Source organism: Myotis lucifugus, unplaced genomic scaffold (genome assembly GCF_000147115.1).
Source record: "Myotis lucifugus unplaced genomic scaffold, Myoluc2.0 scaffold_164, whole genome shotgun sequence".
Classification (NCBI taxonomy): Eukaryota; Metazoa; Chordata; class Mammalia; order Chiroptera; family Vespertilionidae; genus Myotis; species Myotis lucifugus.
This window is the reverse complement of record NW_005871212.1, coordinates 2,572,642-2,589,155: the sequence shown is the minus strand read 5'-3', so window position 1 is coordinate 2,589,155 and position 16,514 is coordinate 2,572,642. Positions and strand designations below refer to the sequence as shown.

Here is a 16,514-nt window from a genome sequence, read left to right as displayed (position 1 = left end):
TTTTCTGATCTTGAAATTACTGCTTTGCATATACATGATGATCTTACTTAGGGAAAGCTTGGTTGCAAGTAAGATAAGCCTTCTTAGCCTAACTTGAGTGCAAAGGGGGGTTTTCCCAAAAGGGTCTTGCATTGTTAGTGCATGGAGTGCTCTAGGTCTCCAGCCTCATTCTACTCTCTCATTCTGCTTACCTCCTTGTTCTGCTCCTGGGCACGTGGCCTGATATGACAGCCTTAGATGTCATGGTTTCCCAGGCCCCATGCTTGACAAGGACCATCTGGAGTCCCTATGTGCCCGTTCTGGGCCCGGGAGAAAAGACATCTGACCAACTTCCCCAGGTCAGACATACACCCCAAGTCCAGTCATCCAGAGCATGTCCAGAACGGCAAGGCCATGCAGTTCTAACATGAATGTTGGGAAGGGTTCAGGTAGGACAAGATTATGAGCTAGGCAGGAACTCAAAGGCTGCTCACTTCCTACTGTTATCTAGTGTTATAAAAAGAAGTTCGTTTTTAATGCCTTGATATCCTAGATTATCTGTTGGTTTTGAATTGCTGAGAAAAATGGGTTGGAAAGAAGGACAAGGAATTGGTCCTCGAGTAAAGAGAAGACCACGCCGACAAAAACCTGGTATGTATATTGATTGTCATTAACCCTAATCCTAATACTTTTTAAAAAATTACTGATTTAGAGAGAGAGAAGAAGAGAGAAACATTGATTTGTTGTTCCACTTATTTATGCATTCATTGGTTGATGCTTGTGTGTGCCCTGATTAGGGATCGAACCCACAACCTTGGGGTATCGGGACATGATGCTCTAACCAACTGAGCTACCTAACCAGGGCCCTAGTACTTTTTAAAAAAAAATGTTTTTATTGATTTTTAGAGAGAGAGGAAGGGAGAGGGATAGAGAAATAGAAACATCAATGAGAGAGAAACATCATTAATCAGCTGCCTCCTGCATGCCCCCCTATTGGGGATCCAGCCCGAAACCCACACATGTCCCTGACCAGGCATCGAACTGGTGACCTCTTGGTTCCTGGGTCAGCGCTCAACCATTGAGCAACACCAGCCAGGCCCTAATACTTTGTAATGGCTACATGTTTCTAGAAATAAAATTGCTGAGTGGTATGCAGGTATTTTAAGGCTTTTTGTGTGTAGTGTGAAATAGCTTTCTGGAAGAATTGTACTAGTTTACATTCCCATCAGGAGCATATGAAACTGTTTCCTGCTTCTGCCAAAACTGTCACAATTTAATAGGATTATTTTCTATGTCTTGCCCTTGGTTCCTCCAGCCAGACTATGAACTCTTGGAAGCAGCAATAATTAGTTTAGGTTCTCCCTAGTGCTGGAGGAGTAGTGGTTACTCATTTAGCATATTGTTGCCAGAGTGTGGATGGGGCAAGGGCTGGGGAAAACAGTTTCTGAGTGATCAGTCTCCAACCCTAAAGCTGTAGCGCCTTTTACAAGGGCAGCATGTGCCTCTAAGAGTTTCAGCAACTTGGATTTCTGTATTTTCAGTTGCTCATGACTGATGCATTTGAAATCTCTTGTATAGATCCTGGGGTGAAAATCTATGGCTGTGCATTACCTCCAGGAGGCTCAGAAGGATCTGAGGTATTATGTGGGATGACTGTAGCATTTGTTACTTCATGAAGGTGAAATTTTATTTTACAAATTGATTATATATATATAAAATTGATTTTTTAGAGAGAGAGAAAGGGAGAGGGAGAGAGAGATAGAAACATTGATGAGAGAGAAACATCCACCAGCTGCCTCCTGTATGCCTCCTACTGGGGATCCAGCTGGCAACCTGGGCATGTGCTCTGACCGGGAATTGAACTGGTGACCTCTGGTTCATGGGTTGGTGCTCAACCACTGAGTCACACCTGCCAAGCCAGAAACAATTTTTGAAATGAATCATATCCCATTGCAGTGAAATACCCATACCCTAAAACTATCCTCATAATGTCAGATAATGTATTCAGCAATATGCCTGCCAGCACCATAGATATCCCAAGTCTGTTTAGATTCTTAAAATGGAATTGCTTGTGTTGGTATCATTTGTTCAGGGACTTGATGTAGTGATTTGTAATCGTGGAAATTAAAGTTTGGAATTGTTCCAAACTTTAAATGTTCTGTTTGGAATTAATCACTGCATTTGAAAATAGTATCTTATAATTTCACTTTGCACCAGCAAGTGACTCACCTTCATTCCACTTTTTAAATAGGATGAAGATGATGACTACCTGCTAGAAAATGTGACCTTTGCACCCAAGGATGTCATGCCTGTGGATTTCACACCTAAAGATAATGTACATGGACTGGCTTACAAGGGTCTGGATCCCCAACAAGCGTTGTTTGGAGCTTCAGGAGAACATCTTAATCTCTTCAGTGGGAGACCCGAGGGAGCCAGCAATCTTCTTGGAGATATTGGAGTGAATAAAGGGAGAAAGTTGGGAATTTCAGGCCAGGTAAGTGCTTCTGTCTTATAAACAGGGAGCTGTTGGCAAATGAGAATACTCCTTATTATATTTGCCCCATAGTAGGGCACTCATTATTGACTGACTACATGAAGACCTCAGAGTGGTCATATTTCCCTTAGGACCTGTTCTGAAGGTATGTGAAGTACACCTACGTGATTTTAATATTTACTGCTGAGGTCCTGTAACCTATATTCTTGGTGGAGTTTGTGTGTTCCCAGGAGTGAGGACTACTTTTTCACACTCTTGTGGGGCTGAGCAGAAAACCACACTTACCCTTTTGGTTTAGTTAATAGTTGAATTTCAGTCTGCCGCTCCAAGCTCAGGTCCAAGTTTGACTACCTCCTGGACGATTTCCTAGTGCCGCCAGCCCTAAGTTGGGAGTGTAGGTGTAAGTGTCCCATGGGAGACTTGCTTTGAACCTTTGAGGAGATGGAAAGCTTTTCCTGACTGCCTGTCCTCTCAAACTGATTCAGAGGTTCTTTCCTAAATTACATTTAGAAAATGTCATTATTGTTTTTCCCAGTTCTTTTAACAGAAAAAGATACTTGGAGATCATTTCCCACAAAGATTAGGAGTTCTTACAGCGGCTATTACAGCAGTGGTGGTCTCCAGACCCTGGTCACCAGCTCTGTCCCAGCCATACTGAACAGCAGATGAACACTTCCTTTCTCCAGTAGAGGCCCCATTCCCCTCCTGCACTGCTGCTTGTGTGCATTCTCCGTTCCTCTGCCCGTGCTAGGACCCAGACCCATAGCTGCTAGGGCCCAGACCCATAGCTGCTAGGACCCTGCTTGCGTGCATTCTCCATTCCTCTGCCTGTGCTAGTACCCAGACCTATAGCTGCTGCTGGGCGTGGCATTCACATCTAAAGGACTTGAGTCTCTGTATTAATCGGGGTCTCCCATTTGCTTCTCACTTGGTGATTTTACAGTGCTAATGTGGTCTGTTCAGTTACAGTGTTAGAGTAGCTTTATCCCTCAGTGCAGACACTCTAACCTGTAATTGCTGTTTGAAACCTTGTTTTGAAGGCTTTTGGTGTTGGTGCCCTGGAAGAGGAAGATGATGATATCTATGCCACAGAAACTCTATCCAAGTATGACACCATTTTGAAGGACGAGGAGCCTGGAGATGGACTCTATGGCTGGACAGCGCCCAAGCAATATCAAAGTCAGAAAGGTGATTCCATAGACCCACAGCTGATGGGAGGATCCGTGTGAGGTTATCAGGAAGAAGGGATGGCAAGCTTGATACTGCAGTGTCAGCCTCCAAGGAGTAGGGGGTTGTTGGTCAGAGATGCAGATTGAGAAACAAAGTTAGAAGAAGAGAGGCCCAATGTGGAAAGTAAGACAGGATTTAGAATGGGTCACAGCTGCCAGGCCGGTATGGCTTAGTGGTTGAGCATTGACCCTTGCACCAAGAGGTCACCTGTTTGATTCCTAGTAGGGGACATGCAGGAGGTAGCTGGTGTTTCTGTCTCTCCCTCTCCCTTCCTCTCTCTCTAAAATAAAAACAAACAAACAAGAAATGAAAAAAAAGAAAACAAACAAAAAACCACACATTAAAAAAAAGAAAAGATTAATTCACTCCTTTAAAAAAAAAGAATGGATCAAAGCCAAAGCCAGTTATCAAGGTATCAAGGCAGGGCCAAGGAGGGGAGGAAGAAGAGGCCTGGATTCAGGGAAGGAGCAAGTGTGTGGGCAAGAAGAGCTGGCACTTGGTCAGAGTGAAGCACTTCCCGCTCGAGGAACTAGGCAGGTGGTCAAAGGAGGCCAGCTCCAGCAGTAGGTGTGAAGGCCAGATGTGGTGACCAGGTGGCAGGAATACTGAGCCCGTAGGAAGATGGAGCTTGGCAGCCAGCCTGCCTTCTACTTGTGTCCCTGGCTCTTAGGGGGCTCTTATTGGGCAAAGAGGTAGACATCTGTCAACACAACTTGAATTTCAAGTCAGAGTTTATAATGATTCAGAATCTAGGTAGTATTTCAATTATTTATTGATTGATTGATTTTTCAAGAGAGAGAGGGAGTTGTAGAGACAGAGAAACATCGATTTGTTTTTCCACTTATGCATTCATTGGTTGAGTCTTGCATGTGCCCTGACCCAGGGATGGAACCCGCAACCTTGGTGTATTGGGAGGACACTCTAACCAACTGAGCTACCTGGCCAGGGCCAGTAGTATTTTAAATTTTCAATCCAGAAAAGGTGTAGGGAGGAGGCAGGGCTACATAGGTATTTGTTCCATAAGATTTGGAACCAATCAGACCTGAATTTGGATCCCTGCTTTCTCCTGCCCAGCTGTGTGGCCCTGGGCAAGGCTTGTAACCTCTCTGGGCATCATTTGTAATGTGAGGATAAAATCCTCTCTCTGGCCTAGCTGGTGTGGCCCAGTGCTTGAGCATTGACCCATGAACCAAGAGGTCACCAGTTCAATTCCTGGTTAGGGCACATGCTCGGTTTGGGGGCTCAATTCCCAGTAGGGGGCATGCAGGAGGCAGCTGATCAATGTTTCTCTCTCATTGATAATTCTCTCTCTCCCGCTTCCTTCCTCTTTCTCTAAAAATCAATAAAAAGATATTTAAAATCCATGAGGACTAAATAGCATAACTCTGTGTTTGGCTCCTGCCTCAAAGGTTGATTAAATGGCACCTACTATTTATTCTTCAGTTACAATGATAATAATCACCCAAATAAAGTTAGGAGGCAAGAGCTGAGATGAAAAACAATCTGTTCAGACATATTTAGCTATACGCAGATAAAATTTGATCTAACTCTTGTAGAATACATATAAAACCATACTGTTGAAATATTCTAAGCATCACTCCCCAAAATGATGCCATTTTACATTTCTAGCAGAGAAAAGGCAGGTGTAAAACAGTTTTTAGGAGGTAGTTTGCTTAATGGTTGTGAACACAAACTCTAAAGACTGATTGCCTGGGTTTCAGTCCTGGCTCTCCCCACTTATCAGCCATGACCTTGACAAGCTACTTAACTTCTTTGTGCCTCAACATCCTTGCCTGGACAGTGGGCATGACGATGGCATAAGTGCCCCATGGAGGTTGTAATGTACGTAAAGGGCTTGACCTTGCCTGTCACACAGCCAGCACTCAGTAAGTGAGCGGCCTGCCATCATTGCCACAGAAGATGCTGGAAGGGTGTGCTCCCAAATGTTAGCTGGAATGACCTCTGGGTGATAGACTATTTATTTTCTCCCTTTTGCTTGCTTTTATATTTTTTGTTTTACCTTTATATTTTCAAAATTTTCTACTAAGCTATCATCTTTATAACTTACAAGAAGTTATATAATATATATTAATGTTATAATATGTTAACATAGGTTATATTAAATGCTAATTATTAATTATATTAATTATATCAATATATTAACATAATTTGATATTATTAATATTAACATAACATGTTGTGTAATAATTACTAAACTGTAATTAATAAATAAATACATGTATTTATTTATTGTTAATCCTCACCCAAAGATATTTTTGTTGTTGTTAATCCTCACCTGAGGACATTTTTCTATTGATTTTTAGAGAGCATGGAAGGGATGGGGAGAGACAGAGAGAGAAAAACATCAATGAGCCGAAACCGGTTTGGCTCAGTGGATAGAGCATCGGCCTGCGGACTGAAAGGTCCCAGGTTCGATTCCGGTCAAGGGCATGTACCTGGGTTGCGGGCACATCCCCAGTAGGAGATGTGCAGGAGGCAGCTGATCGATGTTTCTCTCTCATCGATGTTTCTAACTTTCTCTCTCTCTCCCTTCCTCTCTGTAAGAAATCAATAAAATTTAAAAAAAAGAAAAAAAAAGAAAGAAAAACATCAATGAGAGAGAGACACATCAATTGGTCGCCTCCCGCATTTGCCAAGACCAGGGCCTGGGATTGAATCGGCAACCCAGTTTCCTGCCCTTGACTAGGAATCCGAACCTGCAACTTTTTGATGGATAGGACAACGCTCCAATCAACTGAGCCACCTGGCCAGGGTGACCTTATGGTTTTTCACTGAGTAAATCTATAGTTAGCCAGTCAAAATGGTTCTTATTTTTGTCTTTGATCCATAGGGCTATATTAAATATCCTCATGGCTCTTTATGCACATTTGCTGTATATATAATTCATAAAAGTAAAACTGCAGGGTTTTAAAAGAATACAAAATGACAAGAATGTGAAATTTAATCATAAATCACCTTACAGAATCTTAGGAACTTCCAGAAGCTGGTACAAAAGGTCAACAGAGTGATTTGGGGGGGGGAGGATAGTTACCTGGCCTTGCAGCAGTTCTAGTGGCGGAAAGCCTCAGGCCCACCTGCACTGCGGGCTGAACACCAGCTTGAGGACTGACACCAGCTGTGTCAGTGCTCGTGGTGGTCACGGGAACGGCCTTTGGCTACAGAAAATGTAGTTTGTGTATACTGAGTTTTTTGGGTCTATTTTTTCTTTTTTTTCTTTATTGATTAAGGTATTACATATGTGTCCTTATCCCCCCATTGCCCCCTACTGCATACTGAGTTTTGACAGAACCACTATGCGCTGGAAATCCTTGATAATCAAAGATCCTTTGCCGATGGGGTTGTCTCTGCGACCAATGGAGGATCCCTGGCTTTACGTCAGAGGGCGTTGGTCATTTTGTTTCCCGAATTGGTGATCTTTATCTCTTACTAGGATTTCACTTGAGAAAAAGACGAAAGTGCCTTTTAATTTGTACTAAGATTAGATTACCGGCTGACCTGGTTGTATTGTTGCTAAGAAAATTGAGAGGTAGTCTCATGGTTCTTCACCTGGTTTTAGAAATGACCCTCTCACAGTTATGATTTTTACGTTGATCTGTATTTGTTCTCTTGATGGTTTTCCTTGAGATATTTTACTCCACAGAGTATATTTTTTGGTGCCCCTTAGTTTAGGACTTCCAGCACCTTTTCTGGAGGGCCGTAACCTTGGGTCCTGGGCAGCCTAAGCCCTGTGGGTGGTGTGGGCCTGGCTGCCAGAGTCAACAGAGGTATTTCCTCCTTTACTGCTATCTCTGTGTGATAGCACGGGTGACTCGTAGTTTTTGTGTTCTTAGAGATTAAAAGCTGACGTCTTTGTCTTATTCTTATCCATACTTGTGAAATTAATCAATGATATCCCATCTTGTAGAATCAGAAAAAGATCTTCGCTACATTGGCAAAATATTGGATGGATTTTCCTTGGCTTCTAAATCTTTGTCTTCTAAGAAAGTAAGAGTTTTTTTGTTTGTATTTATTTATTTATTTTACTGGTTTTAGTATCTAAAATATTTGCTGAGTTATTATATCAACAACTGAAATGATAAGTAAATTCTGTTTTCAAAAGCACCAGCATAGTTACTAACGATTGTTGAGGAAAACATATCCTGTATTAGAAATGGCAGTCGGTAGGCACATTGTATTCAAAACAGCTAATTGCTGATCTTTTAAATCCAGACTTAAAGTGAGTAGTTTTTTCCATTAAAAAATTACATTAGAAACTGGTGGGAGAATGGAATTGATAAAATTCTAGGGACAATGTAATTTAAGGAAAATTAGAAAACTTTCAAAAAGCTGTAATGACTCACAGCCCTGAATCCTCCTCAACGCTTGAGGCATTAACTAATGTGGACGAGGTTCCCTGGGCTCATTAACTAATGTGGACGAGGTTCCCTGGGCTCCTTTCTGGGCAAGCAGGAGGGAGAGAAGCCAGGTCTTTTCCAGATAGTCCTGTCTTTATGAGATTTTGTTACAGTTTAGCCAAGTGGTGCTCTTTAACTCCCCTCAGAGTCACCTGTTCCTAGGTGGGCATCACAAGTTAGTGGGTGCTGATAGCTGAGGAAGGGCTCCTGGCATTTATTTTGTTGGCATCCGTTTTTCAGGTTGTTTCACACTGCGTAATGGGCTTCTTGTTTTTCATTCAGCAAACATTTGTCTTGGCCCGTGGTTCTCCAGAACTGGGGTGGCCAGGAGCAGTGCAGCCTGAGAAACTACATTTGGCATTGCAGTGGCTGTCATTGGTTTAGTCGTAATAGTTAATGTATTGTAATAATGAGCAGAATATATTTAAAACAGTGTTGGGTGCATACTAAGCTGTTATTACTAACAGAAATGTCAAATATGTCAAAGGAGAATGCGAGTTTTCTACATTTATGAAAGGGGAACATAAAAATGCTTGAGAAATACTCATTTGCCTCAGGGTTCAAGGATAAATAGGACAAAGTCCTGACCCCCAAATAGCTTCTGTTCAGTGAGGGTGCAAGACAGACAAGTTCACTAAAGGGTAGAGTGCCATAAGTGGACAGAGGGGCACGGGGGTTCCCGAGGTGCTCTTCACTTTGAGCGTGAGTGATTCAGAAGAGTGCTACGTTCACCTACTTTTTCACGGACAGGCAAGTTTTCTAAAAATGTGGCTAAACACCCACCTCTAAAATGCTTTGACTCTGATGGAGGATGTGAAGACTTGTGTGTACGCACCCCTTTTCTTCCATGCTCCGCTGGATTTTTGTGTCTTGGTAACATGAGGGTGTTTGCTGGCTGATTGGGGAGTCTGTTTTTCAGAGAAGGTGGTCAGGTTAAGATGGTGAAAAATGTGATTTCCTAACAGTGATAATACCACTCTTCTATAGATTTTCTTCATGCCAGGTGCTCCCCCACAGGGAACCACCTGGGAACCTTACAGCCATCTGGGAAACTTGGGGAACTCCAGTTGTTGCTGATTTTGTGGGGTGGGATGTAGGCATCATTACTCTTAAAAGCCTCAGGTGAGCCCAGCGTGCAGCTGGGGCTGAGAACTACTGCCAGAGGGCACGCAGAGCGTCAGTGGTTACAGGCTCAGGGTTTCAGGCAGCTGAAAAATCTAGAACACAGCTTATATAGGACTGTCCATAGTGCAAGAGAGACCATTTATTTATTTAAAAAATATGATTTTATTGATTTCAGAGAGAGAAAGGGAGAAGGAGAGAGAGATAAAACATCGATGAGAGAGAAACATCATCATCAATTGGCTGCTTCCTGAACTCCCCCTACTGGGGGATTGAGCCTGAAACCTGGGCATGTGCCCTGACCAGGAATCGAATCATGACTTGGTTCATAGGTCGCTGCTCAACGATTGAGCCACACCTGCCGAGCAAGAAAGACCATTTAAAGATGTCTAATACTTAAAATTTTTTTTTAAATAAAGAGTTTATTTGAGCCCAAACTAATGACATATGCCAGGAAGCAAGATCTCAAATGCTTCTTTAAATACTTTAACTTATATGTTTCTGCTATCATTAATGCCTGAGTTTACCAAATTCTATATTTCAGTTTCAGTTCATTCAGCTGTTTTTTTAAATTGATAATTTTTGTGAGGGAGCGGGAGAGAGGCAAAAACATAGAAACATAGAAATATCTAGCTGAAAGTGAAACATTGATCGGCTGCTTCCTGCTGGGGATTGAGCCCACAACCCAGGCGTGTGACCTGATCAGGAATCGAACCAGCAACCTTTCTGTGCATGGGTCAATGCCCAACCAACCGAACCACACCAGCCAGGGCTCAGTCAGCTTTTGAATTAAAAATACCTCAGATAGCCTTGGCTGGTTTGGCTCAGTGGATAGAGTGTCGGCCTGCGGACTGAAGGGTCCTGGATTCGATTCCGGTCAAGGGCACATGCCCGGATTGCAGGCTTGATCCCCAGTAGGGGGTGTGCAGGAGGCAGCCTATCTATGATTCACTCTCATCATTGATGTTTCTATCTCTCTCTCTCCCTCTCCCTTCCTTTCTGAAATCAGTAAAAAAAATACGTTAAAAAAATACCTCAGATAAAAAACAGTAAGGCCTAAAGTTCCAATTTGGAATGGAAACAACCAGAAAGATATTTCTGAATTTAAAATTAACTTATTTAAAGTTATTTTTTCTATACCTTGAACCATACTTTTCTAAAATTTCTGATATACAGTGGGCCAGTTCTGCACGTGGGCCTGTACATCGTGTTATTGTTGTCATCGTTCTTGTTCTTATATGAAACATGCATATTAGCATCTCTGTGTAGAGTGGGCAGGGGTGATACTAAAAATGTCTGGTTGTTAGAACAGTGTGGTTCTGGTGACCCTCCACATCCAGAATGGATGTTGGCTGGGCACCGGGACAATCTGTTCCCATTGCGGCCTACCCACCTGCTGGATGTTAGCCTGGGAAAGGCTGGGGTTAATAACGCTCAGAGGTAACGGGTTTTCTTGGTAAAATCAAACACCATCATCTTGCAGCCTGTATTTTCAGAATTTTGTTCTATGTGTGTGTGTTTTTTTTAAGATTTATCCACCACCTGAATTGCCAAGAGACTATCGACCAGTGCATTATTTCAGACCTGTGGTAGCTGCAACCTCAGAGAATTCCCACTTACTTCAGGTGTTATCAGAATCAGCTGGAAAGTCAATACATGACCCAGGGACACAGAGTAGACACCAACTGAATGCCTCCAAGCGGGGAGAGTTGCTAGGAGAAACACCTATTCAAGGTATGTGTCATGGAGAAGATTAAAATCATTACATTTGTAATCTGAGAGGTCAAAATCAAAATGGAAAGATGTTTTCCCATTGAAACTTTTCCCATGATTTTGTATTCCCAAACTGGGAATAAAATTGTTTATTGTACATAAACGTAAGTGTACATCCTTTACTTCTTAAGACTTGTTTCCCACCATCAGTTTCAGTTATGTCGTTGAAATTACAACCCTTATCTTAAGCTCAGCAGTTTTCAGATTTTAATAATTGTTCAGCAGTGTGACGAAGACTAGGGACATGTGTACCTTCACTTTCTCTGCACAGCCTGGGAACAGGATTTTTTCCTCAAGGGGAAAGGGTACTGTAGCACTTTTCCTGAAAGCCTGAAGGAATGAATGCATGTGAAAGTGTGGACAGATGTGGAGCATCCCCTGTATGTTGGAGCAGAAAGACCCACTAAGCAGGATGAACTTGTACTTTCCCTTTAGGAGCCTAATAGGTATCTCAAATATAATAGACCCAAACAGAAGTCTTGGTTCCCACTTCTTTCCCCAAACTTGCTTTTTCTCCAGTCTTCCCCTTCTCAGTAAATGTGACCCACTGCTCAGATCAGAATGTAGGAATTCTAGTTCTTAGCTCCTCTGTTTCCTTCCCTCCCCTGACCCTATCCACAGCAAGTCCTCTCATTTCTACCCAAAATAGGCATGGGGACTCCATGTACTTTTCTGCATTTCTGCTGCTTCCCCTGTGGTCTGAATGCCCATCTACTCTCAGCTGGACTATTGCAGTGGCTTCCTGATTGGTCTTATTTGTCCTCTGCAGTCATCCCCCTCAACAGTAGCTAGGTGAACCAACTTATATCACTGTTCCCCTTAAAATGATCTAGTACTTCTTTTTTTGTTGTTGTTTATTTCTATTTATCGATTAGAGAGAGAGGAAGAGATAGAGGAACACTGACTTGTTGTTCCACTTGTTTATGCATTCATTGGTTGATTCTTGTATGTGCCCTGACCGGAGATTGAACCACAACCTTGGCATATTGAGATGACTCTCTAACCAACTGAGCTACCTGGCCAGGGCCACCAGTACTTCTTCCTTTTTAAAAATATATTTTTATTGATTTCAGAGAGGAAAGGTGAGGGAGAGAGAGAGAGATAGAAACATCAGTGATGTGAGAGAATCATTGATCAGCTGCCTCTTGCATGGCCCACATTTGGATCAAGTCTGCAACCTGGGCATGTGTCCTGACTGGGAATCGAACCCTGAACTTCTGGTTCATAGGCTGACGCTCAACCACTGAGCCATACCAGCTGGGCCTTCCCTTATATTTTGGCTTCTTCTTTTTATTTAGAGCAGCGGTTTTCAACCTGTGGGTCGCGACCCCTTTGGGGGTCGAACGACCCTTTCACAGGGGTCGCCTAAGACCATTGGAAAACACATATATAATTACATATTGTTTTTGTGATTAATCACTATGCTTTAATTATGTTCAATTTGTAACAATGAAATTGGGGGTCACCACAACATGAGGAACTGTATTAAAGGGTCGCGGTATTAGGAAGGTTGAGAACCACTGATTTAGAGGTTACCCCAAATATTCTCTCTTTAGAGGGACCTTCCAGGCCTTCCCCGCCCACCATATAAGCTAGTTATCTCTCCCTCCACCCCCACAGCCAGCCCTCTCACTTAAGTCACCCTCAATCACATCACCCTATTTTCCCCCACAGTACTCCTCTCATAACAACCCTCTGGTGTTGATTTTTGGCTTCTTTAATGTCCTTCCCCCTCATTCATGAGAGCAGGACCTTGTCTGCATTGTCCTCCAGCTCCAGGTCAGTGTCTGGCATAGAGTGAGTGCTCAGTGAGCGTTTGTGACATGAGTGGGTGTGTGATGGGTAACTCTACTCTGAACTGGGGCTTGTGCTGGGCAGGACTGTGGAAATGGAGGCCACTAGGGACTGGAGGTCTCGAGTTTGAGATGTCAGCTTCCTCATTCAGGGACCATTTGCTGGCCTGATAAACATCCAAGTAGTAACCTCCGTTTTTACCAACTGTAAAATGGGCTCATATTTTATTACTGTCTAAATTACAGGGGTAATATGAATACAGATGAGACACTAAATATAAAATACACTAATTACATGAATTTGTGATATTGAAAGTGTATGTACAGAAAAATGTAAGTAAATTTGACTTATGATACTTTTCATCTCTTTCTATTACTGTTTTTATTTAGGTTCAGCTACTTCAGTGTTAGAGTTTCTGTCCCAAAAAGATAAAGAGAGATTCAAAGAAATGAAGCAGGCAACTGACCTTAAAGCAGCTCAGCTCAGGGCCCTGAGTCTGGCCCAGAATGCCGCAAGCAGCAGAACCCAGCCCCCCTCTCAGGACGTCGGACACGGCTCTTGGCACACGGCATTGAGTGGTGGGACAGCCACCAGAAAAGCCAGCAACTTCAAACCTTTTGCCAAAGATCCAGAAAAGCAAAAACGATATGAAAAGTTTTTAGCAAATATGAAACGGGGTCAGAAAGGTGGGTGCTAGGCCTGGTCCCCCCTGTCTCAGCCAGCGGCAGTGTTCTTGGTGTTCTGGCCCTAGACCCAGATTTAAAGTTGAAGCACCCTGCTCTGCCCGTGTGCTTCGTTCTGTGGTAAACAGTGCAGAGATGTCAGGCCCTGGCTTTTGACCTTAGAAAGGAAGAACAGTTGGCTTGTGTTTCCGTTGATCTCAAGTCCCGAAGCTAGCTGTTTAATTAGAGAACATGCCGTGGTGGTGGCTAATGCTAAATTACAGACCATTTACTGTTTGCAAATGCTTGATCTCTGAAAGTGTTGTATTTCACACAAAAGAACAAGGTCATCTCCATGCTACTTTAAGGTCCTACCCACCCAACTCTAAATCATAGTTTAAAATTTGACTTATAGAGGAGAGTTGGCTGTTGAACCATTACACAGGGTAAAAAAATCATTCTGATCCATGAAGTAAATAAATATGGCAAGACGGGAGAGGGCTAACTGTTATACGCAGCAGTCCTTGTGAGTGGTAGCAAATTTAAAGGGCTTGATTTTCCAAAGCAGATCTTTGTGTACTGTGCTTGAACTCCCCACGAAGAATCCAGACCCCTAATGTTTATTTGATAAATAAAAAAAAAAGTTAGAAAAATAAAGTTAGAGAAAGGAATGTTTTTGCCAAAACTTAGGAATGTAATTGGGATGAACTTACTGTCTGGGAATGGTAACAGGTTCCTTGTTTCAAAGATGTAATCAAGCATTAGTTCCCAAATGTTTTTCTCTGATGTACGCAGTAGAATTCAAAAGAAGCATCATTTTGAGAGAGTGAGCAATGTGACCTGTCAAGTACCTCCCCACCATGCTCTTAAAAACCAGCGTGAGGACTTGTCTCTGGTGAAATCTGTAGGGACCCAGTGGTGCCACCAGGCGTTCCCCTTGAAGCCCCATGTTTTTCCTAGGAGTGAAGCAGTTTCTTGTTTTCTGTACCGTAGATGCCCTGGAACATTGTCTGGATCCCAGTATGACAGAGTGGGAGCGAGGCCGAGAACGGGAGGAATTTGCTCGGGCAGCCCTGCTGTATGCATCTTCCCATTCGACCTTGTCCTCCAGGTTCACTCATGCCAAGGAGGACGACGATTCAGATCAAGTAGAAGTTCCTCGAGACCAAGAGGTCTGTTACCATTATGTCCCTACCTGGTGCATTTAAAAAAAAAAAAGGTTTTTATTGATTTTTTTGCGAGAGAGAGAGAGAGAGAGAGAGAGAGAGAAAGAGCACGTATGTGAGAGAGAAACATCAATCAGTTGCCTCTCATATACATCCTGACCAGGGATCGAACCAGTGACCTTTTGGTGCACAGGGCGACACTCAAACAACTGAGCCACTCCAGCCAGGGCGCCTGGTGCATTTAAAAAAAAAATTTATCTTTATTGTTAAAAGTATTACAGACACTCCCCTTCCTTCCCTCATTGACCTTCTCCCCACTCCTGCCCCCTTCTGACGCCTGGTACATTAAAAAAAATTTTTTATTTATTGATTTGAGAGAGAGGGAGGAAGGGGGAGGGGAGAGAGAGAAACATCAATTGTTTCACTTGTTTATGCATTCATTGGTTGATTCATTTATTTAAAAAATATATATATATTTATTGATTTCAGAGAAGAAGGGAGAGGGAGAGATAGAAACATCAATGATGAGAGAGATTCACTGATCAGCTGCCTCCTGCATGGCCCCCACTGGGGAACAAGCCTGCAACCTGGGCATGTGCTCTTGACCAGAATCAAACCTGGGACCCTTCAGTCCACAGGCTGATGCCCTATCCACTGAGCCAAACCTGCTAGGACTCATTGGTTGATTCTTGCAAGTGCCCTGACCAGGATTGAACCTGCAACCTTGGCGTATTGGGATGATGCTCTAACCAATTGGGCTACCTGGCCAGGGCCTACCTGGTGCATCTTAAAATTAAAACATTGCATAGCTGCTAAGTGAAATAAGTCAGTCAGAGAAAGACACTCACTCATATGTAGAATCTAATTAACAAAATAAACTGATGAACAGAGTGGATCCAGAGACATGGAAGCATGGAACAGTATAGAATTTTGGAGGGAAAGTGGGGGAGGATGGGTGGGTGTGAGGTAACCAACTGAAGACCTGTATGCATATATGCATCACCCAGGGACACCGATAGTGGGATGGAGGGCCTGGGGCAGGGGTTGGGGGTGGGCTGGAGGGGGGTCAATGGGGAAAAAAGGGGGACATATGTAATACTTTCAACAGTAAAGATTTAAAAAAACACACACACAATACACTGCATAGCTAAATATTTAAACTCCCTCAGTTGAAAAGATCAAAATATACATGGCATTGTAAAATTATAAATTACGTTTATGTTTTTAGCTTCCGGTGTACTTTAGCAGAAATGTAGCATGACTGGTTGTGTAATTGTGAAAAATTGCTTGAAAACTTGTAAATGGGAGAGCAGTCAGGTCAATTGTGTGACCACCTGATGACAAAGAATGAATGTCTTTTCCCAGAATGATGTCAATGACAAGCAGTCGGCTGTGAAGATGAAGATGTTTGGGAAGCTCACCCGAGACACATTTGAATGGCATCCTGACAAGCTTCTATGTAAGAGGTTTAATGTCCCTGACCCTTATCCAGAGTAAGTTGGATAAACCTCCCCTTCCATCAGCACTTATTCCCTATATTAAAGCTGTTTTTCTTCTTACATGCTCATATAAATTCCCTTTTTCTAGATGAACTTACTTGTATATACTTGAGTTGCAAATTGTGCAGATTTAATTTCTATTATTTTGTTATTGAAAAAACAAACATCCAGATAGCAAACTTATTCCATATTGAAGATATAAAACTCAGATATGTCAAGTTATAAAACGTAATGCTTATCTAATTTGCCACTTTTTCAATCCTATCCTATATAATAAAAGGCTAATATGCAAATTGACCCAATGGCAGAACAACTGGTTGCTATGACATGCACTGACCACCAGGGGGAAGACGCTCAATGCAGCAGCTGCCCCCTGGTGG

General features: G+C 42.7%; 1 protein-coding gene across 3 annotated transcripts in view; it reads left to right on the top strand.

The window, feature by feature from the left end:
- GPATCH1 (G-patch domain containing 1) overlaps positions 1 to 16,514 on the top strand; it is a 52,165-nt gene that overhangs the window by 14,835 nt on the left and 20,816 nt on the right. For all 3 annotated transcript variants that reach the window (XM_006095984.3, XM_023759889.1, XM_023759888.1), the window contains 9 exons: positions 533 to 630; positions 1,558 to 1,616; positions 2,231 to 2,473; positions 3,514 to 3,661; positions 7,629 to 7,708; positions 10,770 to 10,974; positions 13,197 to 13,493; positions 14,463 to 14,641; positions 16,001 to 16,128. In XM_006095984.3, coding sequence (XP_006096046.1) covers positions 533 to 630; positions 1,558 to 1,616; positions 2,231 to 2,473; positions 3,514 to 3,661; positions 7,629 to 7,708; positions 10,770 to 10,974; positions 13,197 to 13,493; positions 14,463 to 14,641; positions 16,001 to 16,128 — 1,437 coding nt within the window. The remainder of the gene's footprint in view (positions 1 to 532; positions 631 to 1,557; positions 1,617 to 2,230; positions 2,474 to 3,513; positions 3,662 to 7,628; positions 7,709 to 10,769; positions 10,975 to 13,196; positions 13,494 to 14,462; positions 14,642 to 16,000; positions 16,129 to 16,514) is intronic.